Source organism: Trichechus manatus, unplaced genomic scaffold (genome assembly GCF_000243295.1).
Source record: "Trichechus manatus latirostris isolate Lorelei unplaced genomic scaffold, TriManLat1.0 scaffold00094, whole genome shotgun sequence".
Lineage (NCBI taxonomy): Eukaryota > Metazoa > Chordata > Mammalia > Sirenia > Trichechidae > Trichechus > Trichechus manatus.
The window spans coordinates 7,614,008-7,639,001 of record NW_004444030.1 but is presented as its reverse complement, the minus strand read 5'-3'; the positions used below and the strand labels follow the sequence as shown (position 1 = coordinate 7,639,001).

The 24,994-nt window shown below is 39.7% G+C and overlaps 1 protein-coding gene across 3 annotated transcripts in view; it reads left to right on the top strand.

Annotated features, from left to right (window-relative positions):
* ALG9 (ALG9 alpha-1,2-mannosyltransferase) overlaps positions 1-21,836 on the top strand; it is a 124,850-nt gene extending 103,014 nt beyond the window's left edge. For 2 of the 3 annotated variants that reach the window (XM_023736970.1, XM_023736972.1), the window contains 2 exons: positions 14,912-15,030; positions 21,805-21,836. In XM_023736970.1, coding sequence (XP_023592738.1) covers positions 14,912-15,030; positions 21,805-21,821 — 136 coding nt within the window. In that variant the 3' untranslated portion in view covers positions 21,822-21,836. Of the gene's footprint in view, positions 1-14,911; positions 15,149-21,804 lie in introns of those variants that run through there. The other variant, XM_004382497.2, reaches the window with a different exon arrangement.
* The last annotated feature ends 3,158 nt before the right edge of the window (positions 21,837-24,994 follow it).

Sequence of the window (24,994 nt, the reverse complement as noted above, 5' to 3'; positions counted from 1 at the left end):
GCCCTTGCAAATAGCTGGTACTGTAACTACAACTTCTCTTCCTACAACTTGCGTATGCCTAGCTAATTTTATACAGTTTTATCAAACCCCCAGGATATGGGGTCTACACTTGTTGACTATCACTGTTAAAACCAGACACATTTGTCATTCTATGACTATCTCATATTACATGCTTTCTAAAATAAGAGAAGATTTTTTCCTTCTTTCTTTGAAGCATGATATTATTGCTACTTGCGTAAAATAGCTTAACAAGTGGGTGGATGTAATGCCTACTCTGAGATTCCCCAGAGAGGAGTGAAGGGAGAGTGTTGCAATAAATTACCAGCTCAATGGTGGGTTCATTTCTAAGTGTGGTGAGAATGTTTGGCTGTGGGAGTCTGGTGGGAAATGCCTCTCCAGGGTGTTGGAGTTGGCCTCCTGAGCAACAGAGCCTGTTTGTAGCTTCTGAAACAAGTCGGGATGCCACTGCATCACACACCCGTTTTCTGCCCACTCTTTCCTCCTTCATTATGTATCCTTTTTGCCTTGCTTGCTTTGCTTTCACCTTTGGTTTTTAGTTTGTGAGATTTTATTCTTTCCTATTTTGGAGCAAATTAGCCTCATCTCACTGAATTTTCCATCACCTGTCCGTCAGTTTTTTGTACTGTGGTAGCTTGCATGTTGCGGTGATGCTGGAAGCTGTGCCGCTAGTATTTCAAATACCAGTGCCAGCAGGATTGATCACCATGGTGGACAGGTTTCAGCGGAGCTTCCAGACCAAGACAGGCTAAGAAGAAAGTCTTCGTGATCTACTTCTGAAAATTAGCCAGTTAAAACCTTCTGGATCGCAACAGAATATTGTCAGGTTGAAAGGCACTCAAAATACTAAACACAGTCGCCTCATCAATGGACTCAAACATATCAAAGATGATGGAGATGGCGCAGGATCTCCATTGTTTCATTCTGTTATACATAAGGTTGCCGTGAGTTGGAGCCAACTCAACAGCAGCCAGCAACAACAACAACTGAATTTTAAGCTTTCCTGCTTGGGGCCTTGAAACAATTTGGTGAGCCTTAAGTAGGTCAGGATTTCAAAACCCCACAAATTTTTAACTATAAGTGACAACTAAATGCAAGTAAGGAGTTAGAAATCAACACGTACAGCTAGTATTGAAGAGAGAGACCTTCTCTAGTCAGAGGACCTCTAAAGCAGCAAGGTGAGGATTGTGCTGGTAGCACATGTTGCTTATGTTCTTTCATAAGCTGCCACTGAACTTTAGCTGCTGTGGGGAGTTTTACTGGGACCATGGCTCTTCTTTTAGCCCTAAGAAGAATGAACTCAGCAGCTATGAGGCATAAAGACTGCCCAGCACCTGTATCTCTTTTGGTCCTATGTGCTAGTCTGGTTGATGACATAAGCAGAACTATTTATTTCTGGAAGATAATAGGAAGACCATTAGAGTAATCGCTATCATTGGCAAATTAGTTGGATGCTCTTGTTCCAGCTATCTATTTCTGTGTAACATATCACCCCAAACTTAGTGGTGTAAAATGACAACAATTATTTATTATTGTTTTCTCTCATGGTTCAAGGGGTTGACTGGGCTCAGCTAGGTGGCTCTTACTCAGGGTCTCTTATGCATTGGCCATCAGATAGTGGCTGGGGCTGGAGGCATCTCAAAGGCTTTCTTACTCATGTCTGGCAGTTGATGCTGGCTGTGGCTAGGATCTCAGCTGGGGCTGTCGGCCAGAACACCTACATGTGGCTTCTCCATGTGGTCTGGAATTCCTTACAGCATAGTGGCTGGCTTCCAAAAGTAAGTATCTCAGGAGTGGTGTAGCTTTTTATGACTTAGCCTTGGAAGTCACGCAGAATCACTTCCACATCATTCTGTTAATTGGAAGCAAGCCATTTGACAAGCCTGTGTTCAAGACAAGAGGAACTAGACTTCACCTCCTGATGGGAGGAGAGTCAAGAAGTGTACAGATATGTTTTTAAACCCCCACGTGCTTTTGATGTCATTCTCTATCCAAATTAGATAATTTTTGAAATGCCTGTTTTTAGAGATTTATTGCAAAAAGACATACAGTGTACAAAATAGTCCAGCAGACTATTTCCATCTGCGGCTTCTTACTACCCAGGTGGAAAGGGAGTCTATACCCCATGGCAGAACTTGGTTGCAGGCCAGCAGTTTGACATGCCTCACATGGTGTTCAGGTCCTTTGGGTGGAATTTGTTCTCCCTCCTAACCAGTAATTGAAGTGCTTTTTTTCTTTTCCCTTATGTGTCAATCACGGTAGTGTCTCCAGTTCCCTCATCTATGCCAAGAATTCTGAGTAACAGTAAGGAAGAAGGGATCAGACTTTCTGTTATTTTGTAATTCTTTATTGCCTCTTTTATTGTCTTATACTTTCTGCTTCTTTCTCTATCAGTTTTTGGTCTCCCCCCGCCCCCCTTTTTTTTCCTCCCCAGATACTCTTCTCAGACCCTTCATTGGCACAGTTACCCCAGGCCAGATTTGGCTTCAAAACACATGTATTGTTCAGCTGTTTCATCATTGAGGCCTGCTGCCGTCTTAAGAAGAATTTTAAATGTTTTCATTTTTCTGAAGCTCAGATTGTCTGCATGTCAATATTGCAAAATTAATTCTGTAGAAAAAGACCATTTGCAGACCATATGTGCTGTAAGGCCGTGTTTTAGAGACTCTTAAGTTTGAGGTGTGTATACAGTATTTTAGGACTGCCACTGCTTGTAGCTAGCTTAGACCAAGCAGCTGGCATCACCAGAGGTTTTCTCTCTAGGTTCCTTGAGAGTTAGAACCACATCTCATGTTGGTTCCCTGCAACTCCTAGCACCGCTAGGTATTTAGTGATTATTTGATGTGTTTCACATCCTTAAAACTGGATTTATGCTGGAGTAAGAAAAAAAAAGGAAAAGAAAAAAGGCAGAATAAGGATTTCTTCAGAAGCTTCTGATTTGGTGAAATAAAGATTATTGTTTAGTTACTTTAATTTACACTCATTATTTATTTCATCTCTGTAAAGCTTGCCAGAATCCTCTGCCTGTTGTGGCCTCCACTGCTACTCACTATTAGTTACATAGAAGTAGCCCAGATGAAGGCCTGCAAAGCAGGGAAAAATACCCGCTTGAACATTGTTTGCTGTCTTTTCCACAGGAGTGGTGAATGGAACATGCACTATGTTTGGATATCTAAATAGTTACCAGACGGAAAAAAGACTGGCGAAAGGGTATTTCCCCAGCAACCATGGTGGAACCAAGAGACAAGAAATGGCCAGTTGCCTCATAGCAATTCTTTCTCGAATCCCTTCTTCTGCATATTGGCTAGAGGTGACTGGTCAGGAGGTTATGATGTTATGTCAGATGATTGACTGGTCAGGGCCACAAACCAGCAAAATGAAAACTCCGTGCACTAGTGTTGCAGTGCCATGATTCCAGTTTGTACCTCAGCAAACTTCCAAATTATTACACATCATGGATCTTTGGAGGTGGCTACCAAATAGTGAAAACTGTGAATGCTTGAATGTCAAGGGTCTGTTGTACATACCTGCTGAAAATAGAGTATCATACTGGTGACCATGGATAATGATGATTCAGCAAATTCAGCGTAAACTGAAACCTGCAGCCTTTTTGCATTAATATTTTCTCGGCTACTATGGATGCCCTCCCCATCTCATTTGTGCTCTAACATCCCATGGGCCACTGCAGCTCTTGCCCTCTCCTCCCCAAACACAATATAGACTTCTGACTTTGCTCTGCCCCACCTAATGGTTTTAGGACTGAATTGTTTGGGAAGAGAAGAGAAAGAAGAACTGCATCTTATTTTGATATTTCCTTTTCCTTGTAGAAGATGAATATTGCCAGAAAGGAAGGAGGTAGACTAGATGCTCTGATTTAAGAGGGAGAGCAGAGTCATTCATTCATTTACTCGAAAAATATTTATTGAGTACTTTCTGTGGCACTGTTTTAAAAGCTGGAGATATAGCAGTGAGACAGTCAAAGTTCTGTCCTTAAGGGGCTGGCATTCTAGTGGCGTATAACATGTAACGCATATATCCATTTCTGTTTTGTGGAACAGGCTTTTAAGTCACTTCTGCATTAGTTACTGACCATTGGAGTAATGTCCTTCACCCTATTTCCTGTTAAAGACTGTTAGATAACATTCGCATTGTTGCTCTGTACCAGCTTTTTGAGTAGTTCTTAAGATGCTTGGTATGGGACTCTAGGTTGACTATGGCATAAGTCTTGAGGGAATTCTCAGGTCTGTTTCAAGGATCTGAAGAGAGCTGTGAAAGGCCAGTTCTGAGATTCTCCCACTATAATGTATTTATTACACTATAATATGGAAGAGAGACAAAAGTGTAGGGAAAAAAATTAGCTTAAAAAAACCCCAGCTGGAAAGAGAGCCGGCAGTGGGCTTAGACAGGTTCACAGGGGATATTAATGTTTAGATGGATGGATGGTTGGACGGACGCATGGGCGGGTGGGTGGGCAAACAGATAGATAAATAAACTAGAAAAAAAAAAACCAAAAAACTAGAAAACTTGAGTACTAGAATGCTTTCTTTTTAAAATGAAAAATTGACCGAGCAGTTGCTTTTGTGCCGCTGAACTGGCGACATCAGGGACTGGCAGCCGGTCTTCCATTGACGTCAGCAAGAGCAGATTTATATCTCCACAGCAGAATGCTCCCTAGCCCTGATAAATAGGGCTGGTAATTGAATTAGAAAACATTTTGAGCTGTCAGCTAATTACGCTGTTCGGGCAATTGCTTTGTCCATGTCTGTTTCATCCTTGAATCACTTGAGTGACTTTCTCGCTGGGAGGGGAAGTATTTTAGTTTCCATGATAGAGGCACATATTTTACATTTCCCTAAGTTATGCTGCCTATGCTCCCCCAGGGCAATACTTTGGCATTTGACTTTATTACAGATATTATTCTCTCTCTATATATATATTTTTATTGAGTATAAAGGATTTATTTTGTTTTGGTTTTGGTTGATTGTTGTTGCTGTTTTAATAATTTTATTTATTTGGTTGTTGTTGAGAGTATACACAGCAAAACATACACCAATTCAACAGTTCCTACATGTACGATTTAGTGACATTGATTACATTCTTCGAGTTGTATAACCATTCTTACTTTCTTTTTCTGAGTTGTTCTTCCTCCATTAATATAAATTCACTACCCTCCAAGGTTCCTTTCTAATCTTTTGAGTTGCTGTTGTCAATTTGATCCCTTATAGATAGTTCTTAAAAGAGCATAATGGTCAAGGTAGACCTTTTTTACTAGTTAAGCTAATCTATTGTTTAGTTTTAAGAAGACTTCAGGGGATATTTTTCATTTAAGGTTTAAAGATTATCTCAGGATACTGTATTTTTACACGAATAACATGCGCATGATACTTTTTGCCAACCGTGTGACCCCCTTGCGCATCATTTTCCAAGGCATGCTATGCACTTTATCTGTGTAGGCATGTTATTTACGTGGGTATGTTATTTGCAGAAAATATGGTAATAGTTTCAGGGGTTCATTCAACTTACATGGTTCCAGAAAGTCTGCAGTCCATAAGAATTTTAAATTCTGTTCTGCATTTTCCCCCTTTTGATCAAGATTCTTCTATGGAATCTTTGATCAAAATGTTCAGTAATGGTAACTGGGCACCATCCAGTTCTTCTGATCTCATGGCAAAGGAGGCAGTTGTTCATGGAGGCAATTAGCCACACATTCCATTTCCTCCTTCTATTCCTGATTCTCCTTCTTCCTCTGTTGTTCCAGGTGAATAGAGATCAGTTGTTGTGCCTTCAGTGGCCACTTGCAAGCTTTTAAGACTCCAGGCACTAACATCAAACTAGTACATAGAACAGACACACTAAACATGTTATTAGGCCAGCTAACTGAGATATCCCATGAAACCATGACCCTAAACCTCTGTTTTATATATATTTTGGTTATTAGATTCTTGTTGGATATATGGTTTCTGAAAATATTCTTCCTGTCAGTAGCTGGTCTTTTCACATTTCTGTTAATGTCTTTTGATGAACAAGAAACCAAACCCATGAGGTTTTTGATTGTACATAAGCAGCCTCAGCAACTACTTTATTTTTTTTGTGGATGTTGTAAATATATCTATCACACAACTCTTGCCAGTTCAACTTTTTGTAGATGTACAACTTATTGACGGCAATTACAATAATCAGCTGTGCAACCCTACCCTTAGTCAGTGTGGTATTTCCATCACTGTTAACCCTCCTATCCCCCTCCCTCCCACCTCTGGTAAGCACTAATAAACTTTGTTCTCTATGTATTTGCTTCTTCGTGTCTTTTTATATAAGTGAGGTCATAAAATATTTGTCCTTTTGTGATTGACTTATTTCACTCAGCATAATTTCTTCCAGCTGTGTCCATATTGCAGCATGTATCAAGACTTCATTTCCTGTAGTGGCCGAGTAGTATTTCGTTGTATGTGTGTACCATATTTTGTTTATCCATTCATCTGTTGATGGGCATTTAAACTGTTTCCACCTTTTGGCTATTGTGAATACTGAGTTTCTGCTTTCAAGTCTTTTGGGTATATAACTAGGAGTGGAATTGTTGGGACATATGGTAGTTCTGTTTTTAGTTTTTCGAAGAACCGCCACACTGTTTTCCACAATAGTTGTACCATTTTGCATTCCTACCAGCAATGAATAAGGATTCCAGTTTCCCTACATCCTCACCAACATTTGTTATTTTCTTTGTCTTAACCATCCTAGTGGGAGTGAAATGGTATCTCATTGTGGTTTTGATTTGCATCTCTCTGATGGCTAATGATGCTGAGCATCTTTTTATGTGTTTAGTAGCCATTTGAATGTCCTCTTTGGTAAAATGTCTGTTAAAGTCCTTTGCCCATTTTTTGATTGAGTTGTTTGTCTTTTTGTTGTTAAGACGTTGAAGTTTTATATATGTTTTGGTTATTAGATTCTTGGTGGATATATGGTTTCCAAAAATATTCTCCCTGTCAGTAGCCGGTCTTTTCACATTTCTGGTAATGTCTTTTGATGAACAAAAGCTTTTAATTTTTATGAAGTCCCATTTATTTATTTTGTCTTTTGTTGTTTGTGCTTTTGTTATGATATTAGATAACCTGTTGTTAAAAGCTAGGCCTGACAGCATTGCCCCTGCATTTTCTAAGAATTCTGTGGGTTCTGTTTACACATTTAGGTCCTTGATCCATTTTGAATTTGTTTTTGTGTATGGTGTGAGGCATGAATCCTGGTTCATTTTTCTGCATCTGGAAATCCAGTTTTCGCAGCACCATTTATTGAAGAGACTCTTCTTTCCTTATTGAAAGGCCTTAGCACTCTGGTAAAAAATCAGTCAACCATAGATGTGTGTGTTTGTCTCTGGACTCTCAATTCTATTCCATTGGTCTATGTGTATACTGTTATACCCGTATCAGGCTGCTTTGATTACTGTAGCTGTATAAACCAAAAAAAAAAAAAAAAATTGCCATCAAGTCGATTCCAACTTATAGTGACCCTATAGGAAAGAGTAGAAGTGCCCCATAGAGTTTCCAAGGAGCGGCTGGTGGATTCAAACTGCCGACCTTTTGGTTAGCAGCCGAGCTCTTAACCACTGCGCCACAGAAGTGCCCTGTGTAGTATGTTTTAAAGTCAGGAAGTATGAATCCTCCTGCTTTTTTCATCTCTTTCGACAGTGCTTTAGCTATTCAGGGCCTCTTGCCATTCCATATAAAGTTAAGAATTGGTTTTTCTATTTCTGTAAAGAGGGCTGTTGGAATTTTGATCAGGATTGTGTTGAATCTATAGATTGCTTGGGTAGTATTGACATCTTAACAATATTAAATATTCCAGTCCATGAATGTGGAACATCTTTGCATTTATTTAAGTCTTCTTTAATCTCTTCCACCAATATTTTATACTTTTCTTTGTATAAGTCCTTCACGTCCCTGGTTAGATTTATTCCTACATATTATTCTCTTAGATACTGTTGTAAATAGAATTGTTTTCCTAATTTCCCTTTCAGATTTCTCATTGCTGGTATATAGAAACCCAACTGATTTTTGTTTGTTGACCTTGTACTCTGCAACTTTGCTAAATTCCTGTATTAGCTCTAGAAGTTTTCTTGTGGACTCTTATATGTATATTTTATATATATAGGATCACATCATCCACAAATAAAGATAATTTTACTTCTTTTCCAATCTGAATACCTTTTATTTCTTTTTCTTGTCTTATTGCTGTGGCTAGGACTTCTAATATAATATTGAATAGAAGTGGTGAGAGCCGGCACCCTTGTCTTGTTCCCGATTTCAAGGAGAAAGCTCTCAGTCTTTCTCCATTACATATAATGTCGTCTGTTGGCTTTTCACGCATGCCCTGAATCATATTGAAGAATTTCTCTTCTATTCCAGTCTTCTTTGGGGTTTTCATCAAGAAAGATGTTGGATTTTATCAAATCCTTTTTCTGCATCCATAGAGATGATCATGTGGTTCTTTTCCTTTGTTCTATTGATGTGTTGTATTATGTTGATTGATTTTCTAATGTTGAACCATCCCTGCATTCCTTGAATAAATCCCATTTGGTCAGGGTGTATGACTCTTTTAATATGCAGTTGGATTCTGTCCGCTAGTATTTTGTTGAGGATATTTGTATCTATATTCATAAAAGATATTGGCCTGTAGTTCTGTCCAGTATTGAAAGTGGTGTGTTGAAGTCTGTACCTGTTATTGTAGTACAATCTGTTTCTACCTTCAATTCTATCACTATTTGCTTTATTTATTTAGGTGCCCTGATATTGGGTGCATATATATATTTGTTGTTGTTAAATCTTATTTATTAATTGACCTTTTTATCACAATATAATGCCCATCTTTATGTCTTCTAACAGATTTTGTCTTAAAGTCTACTTTGTCTGATATTAAGACTGCCATCCCAGGTCTCTTTTGGTTATTATTTGCATGAAATATTTTTTTTTCCATCCTTTCACTTTCAACCTATTTGTGTCCTTAGGTTTAAGGTATGTCTCTTATTAACAGCATATAGTTGTATTATGTTTTTTAATCCATTCTGCTGCCTCTGCCTTTTGATGGGAACATTTAGTCCATTTACAGTCACTGTAATTACTTACAGGAAGTGACTTTACCATTTTGTGACTTGTTTTTTATGTGTCTTAAGCTTTCTTTGTTTTTGTCCTTTACTACTGCTTGCTTTTTGTTTTGTTGGTTTATTGTAGTGAGCCTTTTTGGTTCCCCTCTCCTTTCCTTTTGTGTATGTTTTTATATATTTTCTTAGTGGTTACCATGAATATTACATTTAACACCTTGTATTTATAACATTCTAGTGTAAGTTGGTACCAGCTTAAGTTCAGTAACATACAAGAAATTCTATATCTATACCATTCCTCCCTCCCCTTTGTTGCTGTTATCACTAATTACATCTTTATATTTCTTGTGTCCCGTAACATTATTTTATCCTTGCTTTTTGTATATTATTAAAAAACATGAAGGACAAAACATTTAGAATTATCAAGCATAAACACCTTATACTAGCCCTGATACTTATTCATGCATTTCTCTTTATCAAGGATCTTTCTTTTATATACAGCTTTGAATCACTTTCTAGTGTCTTTTCCCTTCCATCTACAGAACTCCCATTAATATTTTTTGTAGGGCCAGTCTGGTGGATATTAACTCTCTCAGCTTCTGTTTGTCTGGAAATGTTTTAATTTCACCCTTGTTCTTGAAGGATAGTTTCACTGGGTATAGTATTCTTGGTTGACAGCTTTTTCTTTCAGCACTTTAAATATATCATTCCGCTGCCTACTGGCTTCCAGTTTTTCTGAGGAGAAATCAGCACTTACTCTTATTGGGAATCCTTTGTATGTGACCATTTGCTTCTCTCTCACTGCTTTCAGGATTCTCTCATTATCTTTACTTTTTGAGAGCCTATCTCTGATGTGTCTCGCTGTAGATTTCTTTGGGTTTTTCCTGCTTGGAGTTCTTTGAGCTTCTTGGATTTGTAGATTCATGCCCTTCATTAGAGTGGGGAAATTTTCTGTCATTATTTCTTGGAATATTCTTTCCATCCCTTTCTGTCTCTCATCTCCTTCTGGGATTCCTTTGATGTGTATATTAAGTCTCTTGTTGTTGTCCCATAATTCCATTAAACTGTGCTCAGCCTTCTTGAGCCTTCGTTCTTGTTGCTCGTCAGCATCTGTAATTTAACTATCTTATCCTCTAATTCACTAATTCTTCTTCTACCTGATTAAGTCTTCTTGGTAACGCCTTCAGTTGTGTTTCTCGTTTCAGTTATTGTCCCTTTCAGTTGCAATATCTCTTTTTTTTTTGATCCTCATTTTGTTCATGCATTGTTTTCTTTTAGCTCTTTGTTCATGTTTTCCCTTAATTCTTTAATTAATGTTGTGGTATTATATTCTTCCATTTTTTTCATTCTTTGGTCATCTTTAGATACACTTTTTGTCAAATAGACCATTATTTCTCTGTTGTTTGTGTGTCTTTTGATTTTTTGTTTGGGCACTGGAATTTTCAAAGACATTAACTTTCTAAGTTTTCCCCAGTATTGGTGTTTTTGCCTACACTACTTTCTACAAAAAACTCTTAGGCAGGCAGAGCCTTTGGCCTTTGCTTACCACTCTCTCCCTCTCTGTGATAGGTCCTTCTCCTTCCCTGATTTGATCAGCATTCAAATTTCCAGATCTTGATTTTCAACTTTCAGTCTCTCCCAAACTCCCCAGAGAACACACTGTGGTCAGTCTGTCCACTAGCAGGCACCACAACTCAGGCGAGTTATTGTGTACTAATCAATCTGTCCACCAAGGGGTGCAGTCCTCTTTCTGGTTATTACTCCCTTCCCTTTTCTGTTTCTGCACTCGTGTTTTTAGTTGGAAAACCCACACCCAGTGAGCCCCCTTCAGAGTTGGGTGTTGCCCTCCTGTTTCGCTCGAAGCTTCCTTCCCTGTTCTGTGGGAACTGCTTATATCTGAGCTGACATTCTGTGGAAGCACAGGCGAACTTTCCTCCATTTCAGGAGGAGGAGGGGCTGACATACCCCGAGAGGACTTCCACTTAGGCGACCCACTTCCTGACTCCACTGTAGGGAACCTTCTCTAGGAGTTCATATTAGTGCAGCAGCAGTTATTGGTTGAGGGAGGGGTTGTCACACTCCAGACAGATTTCCGGGGAGATCTGCCTTCTTGCTATCACAGCCCACTCATAGTATGTAGGCTGTGGGTATAGCCTCTGCTAAAGATGCCTGCTTCCCAGTACACAGCAGCCTCAGTCAGCAGTCCTCAGCGCCCACTGGAAAGTGGAACAGATCAACCCACACTGATCCCCAGGGAAGTCTGTCCCATTGGTTTCAGAGGCCTGAGCTATAGTGTACACAGAGAGGCAGGTAGAATAGTAACTAAGAGAGCAGACTCCACCGTGGAGGGCCTTCTGTAGCAATTTGCAACAGCCTGGCAATTACCAGACATGGGAGGGGGTGTCACACTCTGGTCAGATCCCCACAGAGGTCTACCCTGTTGCTGTCAGAGTACCCCTGGTAGATTATTGGCTGGAAGTGAAGCTTCCACTCAAGACTCCTACTTCCTAGCATACAGCAGCCTCAGTCATAGTCCTCAGCACCAGCCAGAAATGGGGGCAGACTAACCCTAATTGACCCCCAGGGAGGTTTGCCCTCTTGGGTTCAGAGACCAGAGCTATGAGGTGCACAGGGAGGCAGGTAGGGTGCTGACTGTGGGAGCAGATTCCACTGCAGGAGCCTTCTGTAGCAGTTCACGGCTGGCTTGCAGATGACAGTGTCCGGGTGGGAGAGGGGATGTCACACTCCAAACAGATCCTCAGGGAGGTCTGCCTTGTTGATATCAGAGCGCTCCCCAACCCCAGTAGTATGTTGGCTGTGTGTGTAGCCTCCACTAAAGATACCTGCTTCCTAGCACACAGCAGCCTCAGTCAGCAGTCCTCAGCCAGTGACTGAAAGGGAGAGCAAACAGACCTGTCCTGACTCCCCAGGAGGTCTGTTCTATTGGTATCAGAGGCTTGAGCTATGGGGTGCACAGGAAGGCAGGTAGAGTGTTGACTATGAGAACGGAATCCACTACATGGGCAATCTGTAGCAATTCACAATAGGCTTGCTGCTGACAGTGTCCATGTGAGGAAGTGCTGGCACACTCCAAATGGACCCCTGGGGAGGTCTGCCTTGTTGATTTTAGAGCAGAAGTTTGGAGTCCTGTCTCTTTGTACAGGCAGGGGCTGTGGTGATTAGGAAAGCAGGCTCGTTTTCTGGGGCCACTTCCCCAGTTCACAGCAGCCAGTGGCCTGTGTGGCTAGGGGGAGGAGCAGGGACGGTGGGAGAAGCAATTTTCCTACCATATGTGATTTATTGTTGATTTGTTGAGTCTTGCCTGTCTGCATTTCCCCACTGCTTTCCTCTGCTCCCCAATTCAGAGTCCCTCAAAGCCGAGCACCGTTTCCTTGTCGTATTTGTGGGGGAGGGTTGGAATGATGGCCTCTTTTTGCCACTATCTTCCTAGAATCGTATGATTTTTGGTAAACATTAGTTTTGTTCTCATTTACGATTCAGTCTGATCTTTGTTTCCGTGTGTGGATGTGTGCACACACGTCTTTCCAATGGTCGGCTCTTCTTTTCCTTCACAAAGGCAAGTAACCAATTTGACTTACTTTTTTTTTTAGTAATAGTACAATATGACAGAAACTCAAAAGACCCTAGTCATGCTCAATATATTAAAGCTATTGATGGTAAAAAAGAAATTTATCTAGAACAGCAGCTATAGTGTTACAAAAGAGTTCAATGAACTCAAACCAATCTGTTCCTTTAGTTAAAAAAAAAATCACAGAATCTTCCCGTTCCAGCTCAGAGATGAGAATGGACCAAATATACACTGGCTATTTCCTCACTTAATCTTTTAGAAGAAATTTGGTGGCTTCATATATTAAAGATAGATAATGTTATTAAAGATTATAAGCAGAATCTACAGGAGAAAAGGGAGTTCATCTTCTAATAAGGATTTTTCAAGTGCCAAGCTCTCGTATAGATTTTTCACCTTCCCCTTATATTTAGTCCCCACCTTTTACATAGTTTTGTGTTCAGTCTTAACTAGTAATGCTTCCTTAATTCCTGAGCGTATTATTTAGAATTTATTGGTGAATTTCTTATGATAGCAGAATCAGGATGTTTCTTCCTGTTTATTTTTAAAATAAAAATTAAGGCTAACGTTGTTTTGTCTTGGGGGTGGAAGGGTCTCTCGGTATATCTGAGTCAGATCCAGGTTTGTCCTTAGCAAGATGGTTATTCAAACCATATATTCAACTGGACTTTGAATTCCTCATTGAGGGTAGGGGCCATCTTGTTCATTATTGTATCCCTGGCACTTAACCCAGTACTCTATATGGTGCTTAGTCACTGGTGGTTGAACTAAATTGAATTAAACTCAGATCTCATTTTCACCTCTCTTGTAAGCCTCTCTTCTTTATCAAAGTCCTTGAGCTGTTAGCTGTTGAAGTAAAGTGCATCGCTGTTGAGCAGAGAGCGCTGCCAGTGTCCCAAATGGGAAGAAATCTCTGAGAGGTGTGTGTGCCAAGCATGATATCATTGTGTGCAGGCATTAGAGTAGTTTGCCAAACCCAGGGGTAGGCTGCCAGTACAAATGTCAAGTTGACGTGACATTTACAAGTTTAGAATCTGGAAAAGGACTAATGGAACACCCCTCAGCTACCTCATTTAGGGTGGTAGTAACTGGGCCACCTTTTGATTTTCAGACTCAGAAATCACAATCAGAAAACAGTACTTCATATAGAATATGAAACTATCACTGCCTCTTTTTCTAGGAAATGATGAGTCCTGGTAGCTTGTTCCTGGGGTACAAGATAAACCATAGTAGTTAAGAGTGCAGACTCTTGAGTCAGATCTGAATTTGAATCAGAGCGCTATCACTTACTAACTGTATGACCCTGAGCAGGTTACTTCATCTGTTTAAGCCTCAGTTTCCCATCTATATAATGGGGATAATAGTATCACTTTCCTCACAGGGTTATTAGAAGAATTAAATGATATATTTAAAAGTGTTAAATTCCAGTGCCTGTCTAATAGTAAGCGTTCGATAAATGTTAGCTGTTTTTCACATTCTTCAGAAGCTTGTGAGAAATTCAGGTTTTCATTTGTTCTTATGTTTCAGAAGTACCGTAGTTTTACGCAAATAATGTGCACGTTATGTGTTTTTTCCAAACGTGCAAGCCCCTCACACATTATTTTCCTAGGCAAACTACACACATTGTATGTGTGGGTGCATTATTTACACGGGTGCGTTATTTGTGGAAAATATGGTAGGTAGAACTATTATCATTTGCCACGGGCATATCACAGCATGAGCTTGCGTGTAGACTGTTTTTTCGCTCAGGCATTACTGAAACACCATTTTGGTACTGTGCACAGTAAGTCCAGGACATAGTTTTCTTCACCTCTCTAAGAAAATTTAGAACTGGAGTCAGGGTCATTTGAGCATTTGGCATCTCTACAGCTTCTTAGATGCAGAAACCATTTGAGTGTTAGGAATTTATTTCAGTAATAGCAGTCCTTTGATTGACCTCTAACTTCTGTGGCATGTTCTAATGCAAAGTGAAGACCTGGTGCTGTTTTGAAGTAGATACTGTGCTTTATTAGGGAGACTCTTTTTGGAGTAGGTAACAAGGTACTTGGTCTTGATGAAGTCTTTTATCATGATCTGTTAGCTAATAACAGGCTTTTTGGTACTACTTATATAAAATATAATCCTTACCATAGCACTTAGTTTATTTCCTTTAATCACTTTCAGTGCTGTTAGTAAGTTCTCTCAAATGATAAAATTCTTTTTTTTCTCTTGTTTTTCAGATCTTCAAAGCTGCTACGGGCATTCTATGTCCCCTTCCTGTCAGATCAATATACAGTGTATGCAAACTACACCATCCTCAAGCCCCGGAAAGCAAAGCAAGTCAGGAAGAAAAGTGGAGGTTAGCAACACACCTGTGGCCCCAAAGGACAACCATCATGTTAACTGCTGATTCCACTGGCATGACTCCCTCCAAGTCATTGCTTGTAGCATTTGTAATAAAGGTCTTCTGATATGAATACTGGAATCTGAGTGCTTTGGGCTAGTCAAAGGCAATCACATTCACCTCTTACCTGTGTCTCTGTTCTGCATGTAAACTTTTTGCAAATAGACAGAGAAAGGCCCTAAAGCATGGGTAGATATATTGCTCCACATCTTATTGTTTTTCTTCCATTCAGTTATTTACTAGACCGGAGAAGACCAGAACAAACTTATAAGAAGAATTAAAAATCCCTAGAATGGATGGCTGTATTAAGCTGTTCTCCATCCACACTCTGACCTGCCATCAGGGAACTAGCAAGCTTCTCTTGGGCCATACAGGCTTCTCCACCAAAGCTATTTGGCAGTTCCTCACAGACCTTGTTCAAATCCTAGTGCTGAAAATGAGCACAGCCTAGTTGCCAACTCACATGTCCCTTTCACCTCCTGCAAGACAGCTTCTGTAAAGCACTTCACAGGACTAGGACCCAGTCCTGGAGATATCTCAGGAAAAAGGCAACCATTTAAGGAACTGTGACCTAATTTTATTATATACAATGCTTCTAACTTTGTCATTTTATTTCCTTTACAAAAATTGTAACTTTGTTGCAGAGGGGAGGTTATTTTATTTAAGTTTTAGCATACTATTTCTTGAATTCAAGACTCACGTATAAGGGTATCAACTGACCAGGCTATAATTCTATAGGGCATATTTAAAGAAAATTCTGTCAGTTGGTAGATTCAGATGATATCACATTTAAAAAAATGTGTTCTGAAGCTATCTGTGAGGAAATTGAGAATTTACTTTTTTCAACAACCCTAGTGAAAGTGTACATTTCTAGCAGCTATTTTTTAGTTTTGTCTGCTTCAAAGCACATCCTGCATGGGGCACTTCTAGTCAAATAGACAATAAGGATGTAATTATATGGTAATAAGTATAACTATTACTTTACATATAGCATTTGACAGTTTACAAAGAATTTTCACATCCATTATCTCACTTGATCCTCACAATCACGATGTGAGGTAGACAAGGCAGGTGGTTTTATCCCCAGTTTACAGATAAGGAAACTGAGACTGGTAGGGGGATACAATGATTTGCCCAAGGTCACATAGCCAGTAAGTAATAGAGCTGGAATTAGAACCCACGTTGCCTAACTTCTCGTTTAATGCTCTTTCATACTTCCTCACTCACCTATGAAAACATTACTTGAAAGAATGAGGAGGTTGACAGAGACCAGATTGATATTGTGACTTTCTATTTTAAGGAAGAATTTTACCTAGATTTCTTTGAGTTTTTTGGAGCCTCTAATCTGCCTGTGAGTTAGACTACCACAGCAGTGCTCATGATGCAGGCTGGCCTGTGACAGGAATGTAGTGTTCATATCTGGGAGTCCCCACAGGATCCAATATCAGTACTGTTCCTATAGTAAATCTGGGGTCATATCATAGGTGCCTTATTTCCCTAAGGATAATTGTTTCTAATATCTAAATAGGATGAATCTAGTTTTTAGAGTTTCCATCCTTCACTTTTCAGAGAAGGGATTTTCAACAGAAATTGATCCCAAGAGAGGAGAAAAGAAGTGATAAGAGAAGGAATAGCTAGTTACCATATAAAAAGTCTGCTCTTTGGGATCCCCAATAAAGGAATACCTGGGACAAATTTGAAGCAGTGGATAGGCAATAGTCTGTACGGTATAGAATGATAACTGGAGAGTGAAGATAGATTGGGTTCCCACTGGCTGCTTTAAAGATTTCTGGCATTTACTTCTAAATACTTGATTCCTTTTTTCCAAGGCAAATATTGGCACATGTGGTCTGACTACAGGGAAAAGAATTTTAAGTGAAATCTCTTGCTCTATCTGCATGTTATCCTTCACAGCAGCTAAAGCCCTCCCCTTTTTTGCAGCGGTAAATTAAAGTGTCCAGTAATAGAGGTCCATGAGGAGTGGCTTTTTCTAATTAAAGTGGCACAATACTGATTTTTTTATCATCTCACTTGTAAAAAAAAGTAAAAACCCTTATGAGCAACAACTTAATTGTAATACAGCACAAAAAAGGTCATGACTGATCCAGGGATTCCTTGGGAATATCAGTTTGTATCTGTTTTAAAACCTGATTCTGGTTTTCTCTGTTCTGTGCATATCTTTAGTGAGAGCACAATAAATTACAGAGGTCTCTGGGTAGTGCAAATGGTTTGCGCTTAACTACTAACCTAAACGTTGGCAGTTCAGACCCATCCAGCAGCGCCATGGAAGAGGGGCCTGGCGATCTGCTTCCTTTCAGATTACAGCCAAGAAAACTATGAAGCAGTTCTATTCTGTAACACATGGGGTTGCCAAGAGTCATAATGGACTCTACAGCAGCTGGTTTTGGTGCCAAGTGCTATAGATTGGGGATACAAAATGAATGGTACTTGTTGTCAAGGAGTTTTTCACGTGATACTATACAAACACATTTAAAAATCTCCATCTCTGCAATACAGGAAGGTTAGCTTTGCCTGGGCAAAGAGCAGCAAAATACCTGGTCAGAGTAGCATTTCTCCTGCAAAGAATCCATGTTCAGCGTAAGCTGACTGCTCCCTCACTATAAGGATAGAGTATCTAAGGTACTTATTTCTCAAGATTGTTGGGTATCAAGGAATGAAGGACTGCAAATTATTTGTAACAGCCTTTGATTTGGGGCCGAGTGAGGGAGGGGGTATACTTGGCAAACCCAGCGCTCTCTGATCTCTAGATCTGAAGCAGCCTTATCTGAGCTCCAAATCTTATGACACTGATTGTCATTACTGAACCATACTGTGCAGTAGACATCTATTATCAGAGTGTACCTCTCACCTGGTAGGTGTCATCTGATAAGAAAGAAAACAGGTCATTTTAATTTCTTGGAGTAATCACAGAAAATTGCAGCCCATACTCTTTATTACTGAATTCAAGGATAGAAACAGATTTTTAAACCAAGGTGGTTCTTGAGCCTCACCATTTATTTAGGTCATTTTTCCTAGTCTGGAGTTCTGGGAAAGAACCTTGAAAACCCTACGTGATTCTGCAACATTACATCTAGGGGGACCGTTGGGGCACAGCACCAGTGGCAGCCCTTTGTTGTGTTTTGCATTTCATGGGATTTATTGAAATAGGAATTCACTGTGATTGTGCATTGTCCTGGCCAGTGTCGGGCAGCTCTGCGTCTAATTTCGTTAATTTTATTTTCTTTAAAGAGAGGAAAGAGGCACAATTTAATTTCTGCCTCCACAGGCATATTAAAGCTTGTATGTTAGTTCATTCTTATGCTCCTACATTAAAAGCCTTGAGTAAATGGATAAATGGACATGTGCTCAGCTTTAGTTTTTTTACAACAGAAAAGATCAGACTTCCGTATGGCATTGTTGGATTTCACAGGCTCTCTGGTGTGTCAGTAAATGTAAATGAATACTGCCTTTAATTTTTCCAATACAGTAAGTCCCTGGGTTAAGAGCGTCAGGACTGCTATAAAGCCTATTGTATTAAAAATCCGAGTTAAATACAGTGGTTCGTAATAACGAACGCAAGCACTACTTTGTGATGCTCATGAAGTGTTTCTTAAGTGTTTTATATGCATAGAAAGGTAAAATATATACTATATACTAAGACAAACATTTGACTGACACTAAATAAGAACTGTATGTACCTGTTCTGACTTACTGACAAATTCGACTTAAAGACAGACTTGGAAACGGATCTCGTTCATAACCCGGGGACAGCCTGTATACATAACCATGTGATTCATGCTGCAAATGGAATCAGGAAGCAGTACAGTGTGGAAGCAATTAATTTGTCTTTCTGATCCCTGTACTTTATTTCACGTGTTTACATTACATACTTATTGTATTTACTGTGAAAGAAAAAGTTAAATAAATCTTGGCAGTTTGATTTTCCTTTTCTTAAGGTGACCTTTTCTGCTTTGCTTCTAGCTTTTAAATCTTTGTTGGAAATTGGAAGCTGAAGGAGCTCACTTTCCCTCATTTCCCCCCAGTGTATAGACCTACCTTCTACCGGCCAAGTAGTCTAAAATGTTTATCCTGAACACTTTAGGGTTAGTTTTATTTTACCTGTAGAAAAACAAGCACAGTAGGAAGTATTTGATGTTGTGCCTAAAAGAGATAAAATGCCTGTGTTCATTTTATGTTTTTTTGGATTGAGAATCTCTGGGCTGTGGGAGTCTAATTTTCGTAAAAATGTTGATTCAGTTTTATCTAACATTTTAGTAATTTCTCCCTTTGTCAAGGGTTGTCGGGAGCAATAAAACTGGTTTTTGCAAATGAATTCCTAACGTCATTCCTATACCTGCACTTTCTATCCAATAACTTCTACTTACCATCTGGTTTTGTACCATTGGTTATCATTTTCTTCCCGTATAACCCAAAATGCCCTTAAATGTTTTTTATTTATTTCTCTCAAGTTGTTTTTGGAGAGGATGCTTTTATTAATATAATTCCAGGAGGGAGAAGTCCACAGCCTTAGTGAATTCCTTTCCCCCTGGCTAGCATGTCATCCTTCTTCCGTCACTCTTATTTTTAGGGCCAGCTCAACTTTCCCTCTTCTGTGAAGCCTTTCTAGACTTCTCCTGCGTCCTGTGATTACTTCTTTTTCTGAACCCTCTATTGACTTTACCAGAGGCATGGGACCTTAATGTTATAAACTTGTAAACCTTGTAAACCAAGAACATTGTTGGCATGTCTAGGAGCAAAGACCACGTCATGCTTCTGTGTATTTCCAGTGCTCAACACAGTTCTCTGTATGTGTTTATTGACAATGATCAAGACAGAAAGGTAAAAAGAAACCAGAAACTGATATATAGCTGTTACCTTCTGTCTGGCATAGATTTTTAGACCACAGAAAATACAGCAAGTCATAAAGCCTGCAGAATTCAAAGGACAATTTGGAAGGTGTGAATGAGACTAAATATGTATGTATTTTAACAATTCTCTTGAAATATGCAGGCTTCCACACAAAAGCAGATTCCTCAGGGTAGCTTAAGAAAGATGGAGTACCTATATTGAATACTTCTGTTATTACTTGATTTTGGAGGGTCAGGCATAGCCCAGTAGACCTTCTGAATGAGTTTAGGTCAGAAAGCTCCTCCTCCAGGTGTCAGGAGGTGCTCAGGTCCTACCAGCTACGTGCCCTGCTAGGAATAGGAAGTCCAGCTTCCAGGTAACTTTGTAGTGATCTATTCAAATTCAGTAATACTACATAGCAAGTGATTTTTTAAAACTGAAAACTGTTTTGACTCTCCTCAGCAGTGGAGTTCTGCATAAACCTGACATTTAAACAGATTATAACAAAAAATTTTGATAAATAAGATTAATGAAATGAGGGAAATTTGGATTAAGGATATGAGATTATGGAATTGTAGTGATAAGGACATACTGAGAATTTCCTATTGTAGTTTCTTAGAATAAATAGCTTGTGTTTAAATTAGTGATTGGCTTAGATAGCATTTTACCTGAGTATGAGCTTTTTTTCCCCCTAAAATTTTAGTGAATCTTCAGATATCTTCGTAAAGTACTTCAAGGTGGCATGGTTTTTTTTGTTTGTTTGCTTTTTCTTTTGTTTCCAGTTTCTAGGCTTCTTTTTCTGTCATCCCATGCCTGTAGATGAAGGTATAAACCAGGTGGCTTCTTAATGTTCCTAACACCTAAAAGGTTATGTAATTTAAGACAAACTTCTCTAAGAAAGGTTTTTCACAGTCCTACAACCATGGATTCCAGTCATTGCCTGCTTTACATGGGCTGTCTTTGACCTTCGTTCACCTACAGAACCAGTATTTAGCAACTGGTGCCCTTGGCCTGTAATTTGTCATTTTAACTCTTAGATAGCAAGTTGCCAAATGAAAAGGGTATGCTTTTTGGTTGGTTGGTTAGCTGCTTAGGCAGCCTTGTGCTCAGTGTTGGAGAAGATGTAACCTACAGAGCAGTGAATATCAACTGTAGCTTCACATGAAAATCGCCTGGGTAGCCTTTAAAAAATTGCCACTGTCCTCTTGACCTCCAGGAATTCTGACTTAATGGTACAGGGTAGACCCAGCTATCAGTGTTTTTTTTTTTTTTTTTTTTTTAATCCCTAGGTGGTTTTTCTAAGATGCAGCTAGAGTTGAACACCACTAGTATTAATAAGGAAACCCTGGTGGCATAGTGGTTAAGAGCTATGTCTGCTAACCAAAAGGTTGGCAGTTCAAATCCACCAGGTGCTCCTTGGAAACTGTGGGGCAGTTCTGCTCTGTCCTATAGGGTCGCTATGGGTTGGAATCGACTTGACAGCAACGGGTTTGGTTTGTTTTTTTTTTTTTTAGTATTAATAAAGAGTAAGAGCAAACCATCATACCAAAGGTCAAATGTTTGATGTCTTTTCTAATTATAACCCCTGGCTACCCAGGGCTCCATCTAGGCCTCTTCCTCTCCCCAGACCCTTCTGTCTGCTCACTTCTGCATATCAAACTTCACCTGCCCTAGCTCCCATTTCTTCTGGGCCATGCTTTCTGGGGAAACAATTAACTAATATGGTACTGAAGTATACTATTGGATGTTAATAATTTACTGTAGCTCTCTGCCCATTGATCCTCCCATACATTTGAACGTAAACACATTTGAAAAAGAGAAGGAATGACAATAGTTGTGGCAATTTCAGACATATTAAGTGCCATTTTATTTATTTATTAGGTAGGGGTAGAGTTTGAGCAGGCAGACCCAACCTTCAGGAAGACTGCCCGACCTTCAAATTCAAACCTGTTCCTTGGCACTGCTTGACTTCCGCAGGTAAGGACCTGTGACTATCCTGAGTGGGAGAATGGGAAAAAAAAACAAGTGTGTGGGTATTAAGCAGTTCTGCTCACACTGGGGGTGCCTCCTTTGGACAGTTTTTCTTATACTTAGCTCTGTTTCTTTGAGATGAGTAGAAAGAAGGCTTTCCTTTTATTATTCTGCTATGTGGTCTACCACAGAGAGACCTCCTCCAGAGCTGTTACCACCCCCTCAGACATGAGAGCAAAGGTTAATCTCATTTTGAGAGAAATGACCTGAAATGTGTTCAGTCAAACAAGAAAACACTATGTATGGTTGGAGAGGTGATCTTATCTGTTTCTTGTCTCCCTATTAACAATATGGCTCTAAGCCTCCCTGGTATGGCCTATAACGTGTTCCCATGTATTTTTATTGTTAATCAAATATTTGTGGAGATATGAAGAAAAGGAGGCTGGTTTTTCAGTGCTACATTTATAAAGGAATTGTATGAGACTTTTTTTTTTTTTTTTAACTCAGCCCTTTCCCCTCACCTTGAACCTTTTTCTATAATTGTATTCCCGTAGTCTGTGATTACTGGATATATTTAGAAAAATAGCACTGAAGTTTTCGTTTGATGCCACTTTACTCCCCAGTATCACTTTCTCTGAAAATGTCGTAGGATTTCTTAAGGCAACCTTGTCTGCAGTGCCACATAGAGACTGCCCCAGTGTCCAGCAGAGGGCATCCTGTTCCCACTAAAACGTGAAAGCCCCTTTCCCTCCAGGAAACTAGTCTCAGTACTTGCCTTATACTTGGTGTAGAAATTCCCCCTTTGGATTGAAATACCTGAGTTGCAGTTCTTCAGAATCTGTATCCCTGCATTGCACTCCTACATTGCTATAATTGAAAAAAAAAAATTTCCTAAAGGAAACCATGGTCACAACTTGCCAGGAGACAAATTTTACATCACAGTAGCAATTCCCTGGTTGGTAGACTATGTACAGACAATTCATCAAGTCTTCTCTGTGAATTTCAGCTCTATTTGGCATGGCCTTGATTGTATTCATAGGTAAGATGTATATTTGGTTGAGAAGGGGATGCACTACTTTTAGGGACGATTGCCAGTCATTTGCCCATTTTCAAGGTTCCAAACATGAGCAAGCCACATCATACACACAGTCCTAACTTGGCCTCTGTTAACTTATTGATACTGTCAAAGGCAACCCAAAAGGCATATGTATATCCAGTGTTCTCCTCTCCTTCAGATGCCAGTACGTTATCCATAGCACAGTAGCTCCGCAGAAGGTAGTAACATTTAGTTCAAATCCACCGGGTGCCCCTTGGAAACCAGATGGGGCAGTTCTACTCTGTCCTATAGGATTGCTATCAGTCGGAATCTACTCGACGTCAACGGGTTTGGTTTTGGTTTCGGAGCCCCTGCAAAATAAAGGGCCTTAGAATACTTTTGTTCCTCCTGCCTAGGCCATGGAATAAAAATCAAACTTACAAAAAGAAGTAGAATTTGCATTTTAAGAGTCTTGAGGACCACACAAGTTCAGCTATGCCAGATGTGGAAGGGAATTCCCTTCTTTCTGTGTGTAACACCTGATACCCCCCTTTGAACTCAGTCATAAACCCATATGAGGAATGTATGTTTATTTTTTTTACCCTGTAGATTGTCAGGTTTGCTCTGTGGAGAAATAACATGAATAATAGCTAACATGTACTAAGCATTTACTATGTGTCAGGAATATTTTGAGTTGTTTTTTTCTCACATAGTCTTTAAAACAAATTTATAAGGGAGGTAACTTATTATTTTAATAGATGAGGAAACTGATGCTCAGAAATATTAAGTGTCTTGCCCAAGATCATATAGGTAGAAAGTTGCAGACCTGGGATTCAAACCCAATGAGTCTGACTCCAGAACCTCTTTTAACCATGACTTTATAGTCCCTGGAGCCCTGGTGGTGCGGTGGTTAAGAGCTCAGGCTGCCAACCAAAAGGTCAGCAGTTCAGATCCACCAGGTGCTCCTTCGAAACCCTATGGGCCAGTTCTACTCTGTCCTATAGGGTTGCCATGAGTTGGAATCAACTCGATGTCAATGGGTTTTTTGGTTTTTATAGTCCCTATTTCATGAACTCTTTGAATTCCAGAGCTCAAGTTATGGATTGAATTATGTCCCTGCCAAAATATGTGTTGTAAATCCTAACTTCTGTATTTGTGGATGTAATCCAATTTGGGAATAACATTTTCTTTGTTATGTTAGTAAGTCATATCAGTAGGGTGTGTCTTAAACCAATCACCTTTTTATGTTAAACCAGTATAAAGAGAGCAGATTAGTTACAGAGAAGGAAAGACAAAGGGGAAGGTAGATGCCACATGATGATCACCAAGGAACTGAGGACCAGAAGCTGAAATAGACAAAGATCTCCCTGAGCTGACAGAGAGCCTTTCCACTAGAGTTAGTGCCCTGAATTCAGACTTTTAGCCTCTTAACTGTGAGAAAATGAATCTCTGTTCATGAAAGCCACCCACTTGTGGTATTTCTGTTAAGATAGCTTCTGACCTCCTTTGCTGGATATCATGGTGGGGGATCTGGAAGGACTAAATAGATGGGCAGAGAGATGGGAACAAGATCCAGTCAAGTTGTTTGTTTCACCTTTTTAACACTTCCTGAATCTGCTACCATTACCTGCAGCCTGGAGGTTGTCTTAGTAAGAGTGTACAGATAGTGCATTCAGCCTTTGTAGGGACTTTTCTAGAACACCGTGGGCCCAGCTAATATTTAATCACACTGCTAGATCAGAGAGGGCGCTGATTTCCTGAAGTCCTAGAAGTTAGTGGAAGTTCCGGTTTCTGATTACAGCCCCAGCTGGATTTCTGCCAAGATGTGAATGGCATGTCCAGGGAATCTTGGCACTGCTCCTTTCTTACTCCTATGACCTTTCTCCTAACAGTTCTGCTGATCTGATCAGAAAATGAAGTGGGAAAGGATACCCTTTTCAGGCGAGACCACAGGAAAAAGCTTTCAGGGGACCAGGAATATTTTAAGTAAGCTCTGCTGCTACTAAATCAAATCTCTTTCTAGCCAGAGCCTGGAGACAGTATGACCAGCTGTTGAAAGCTACT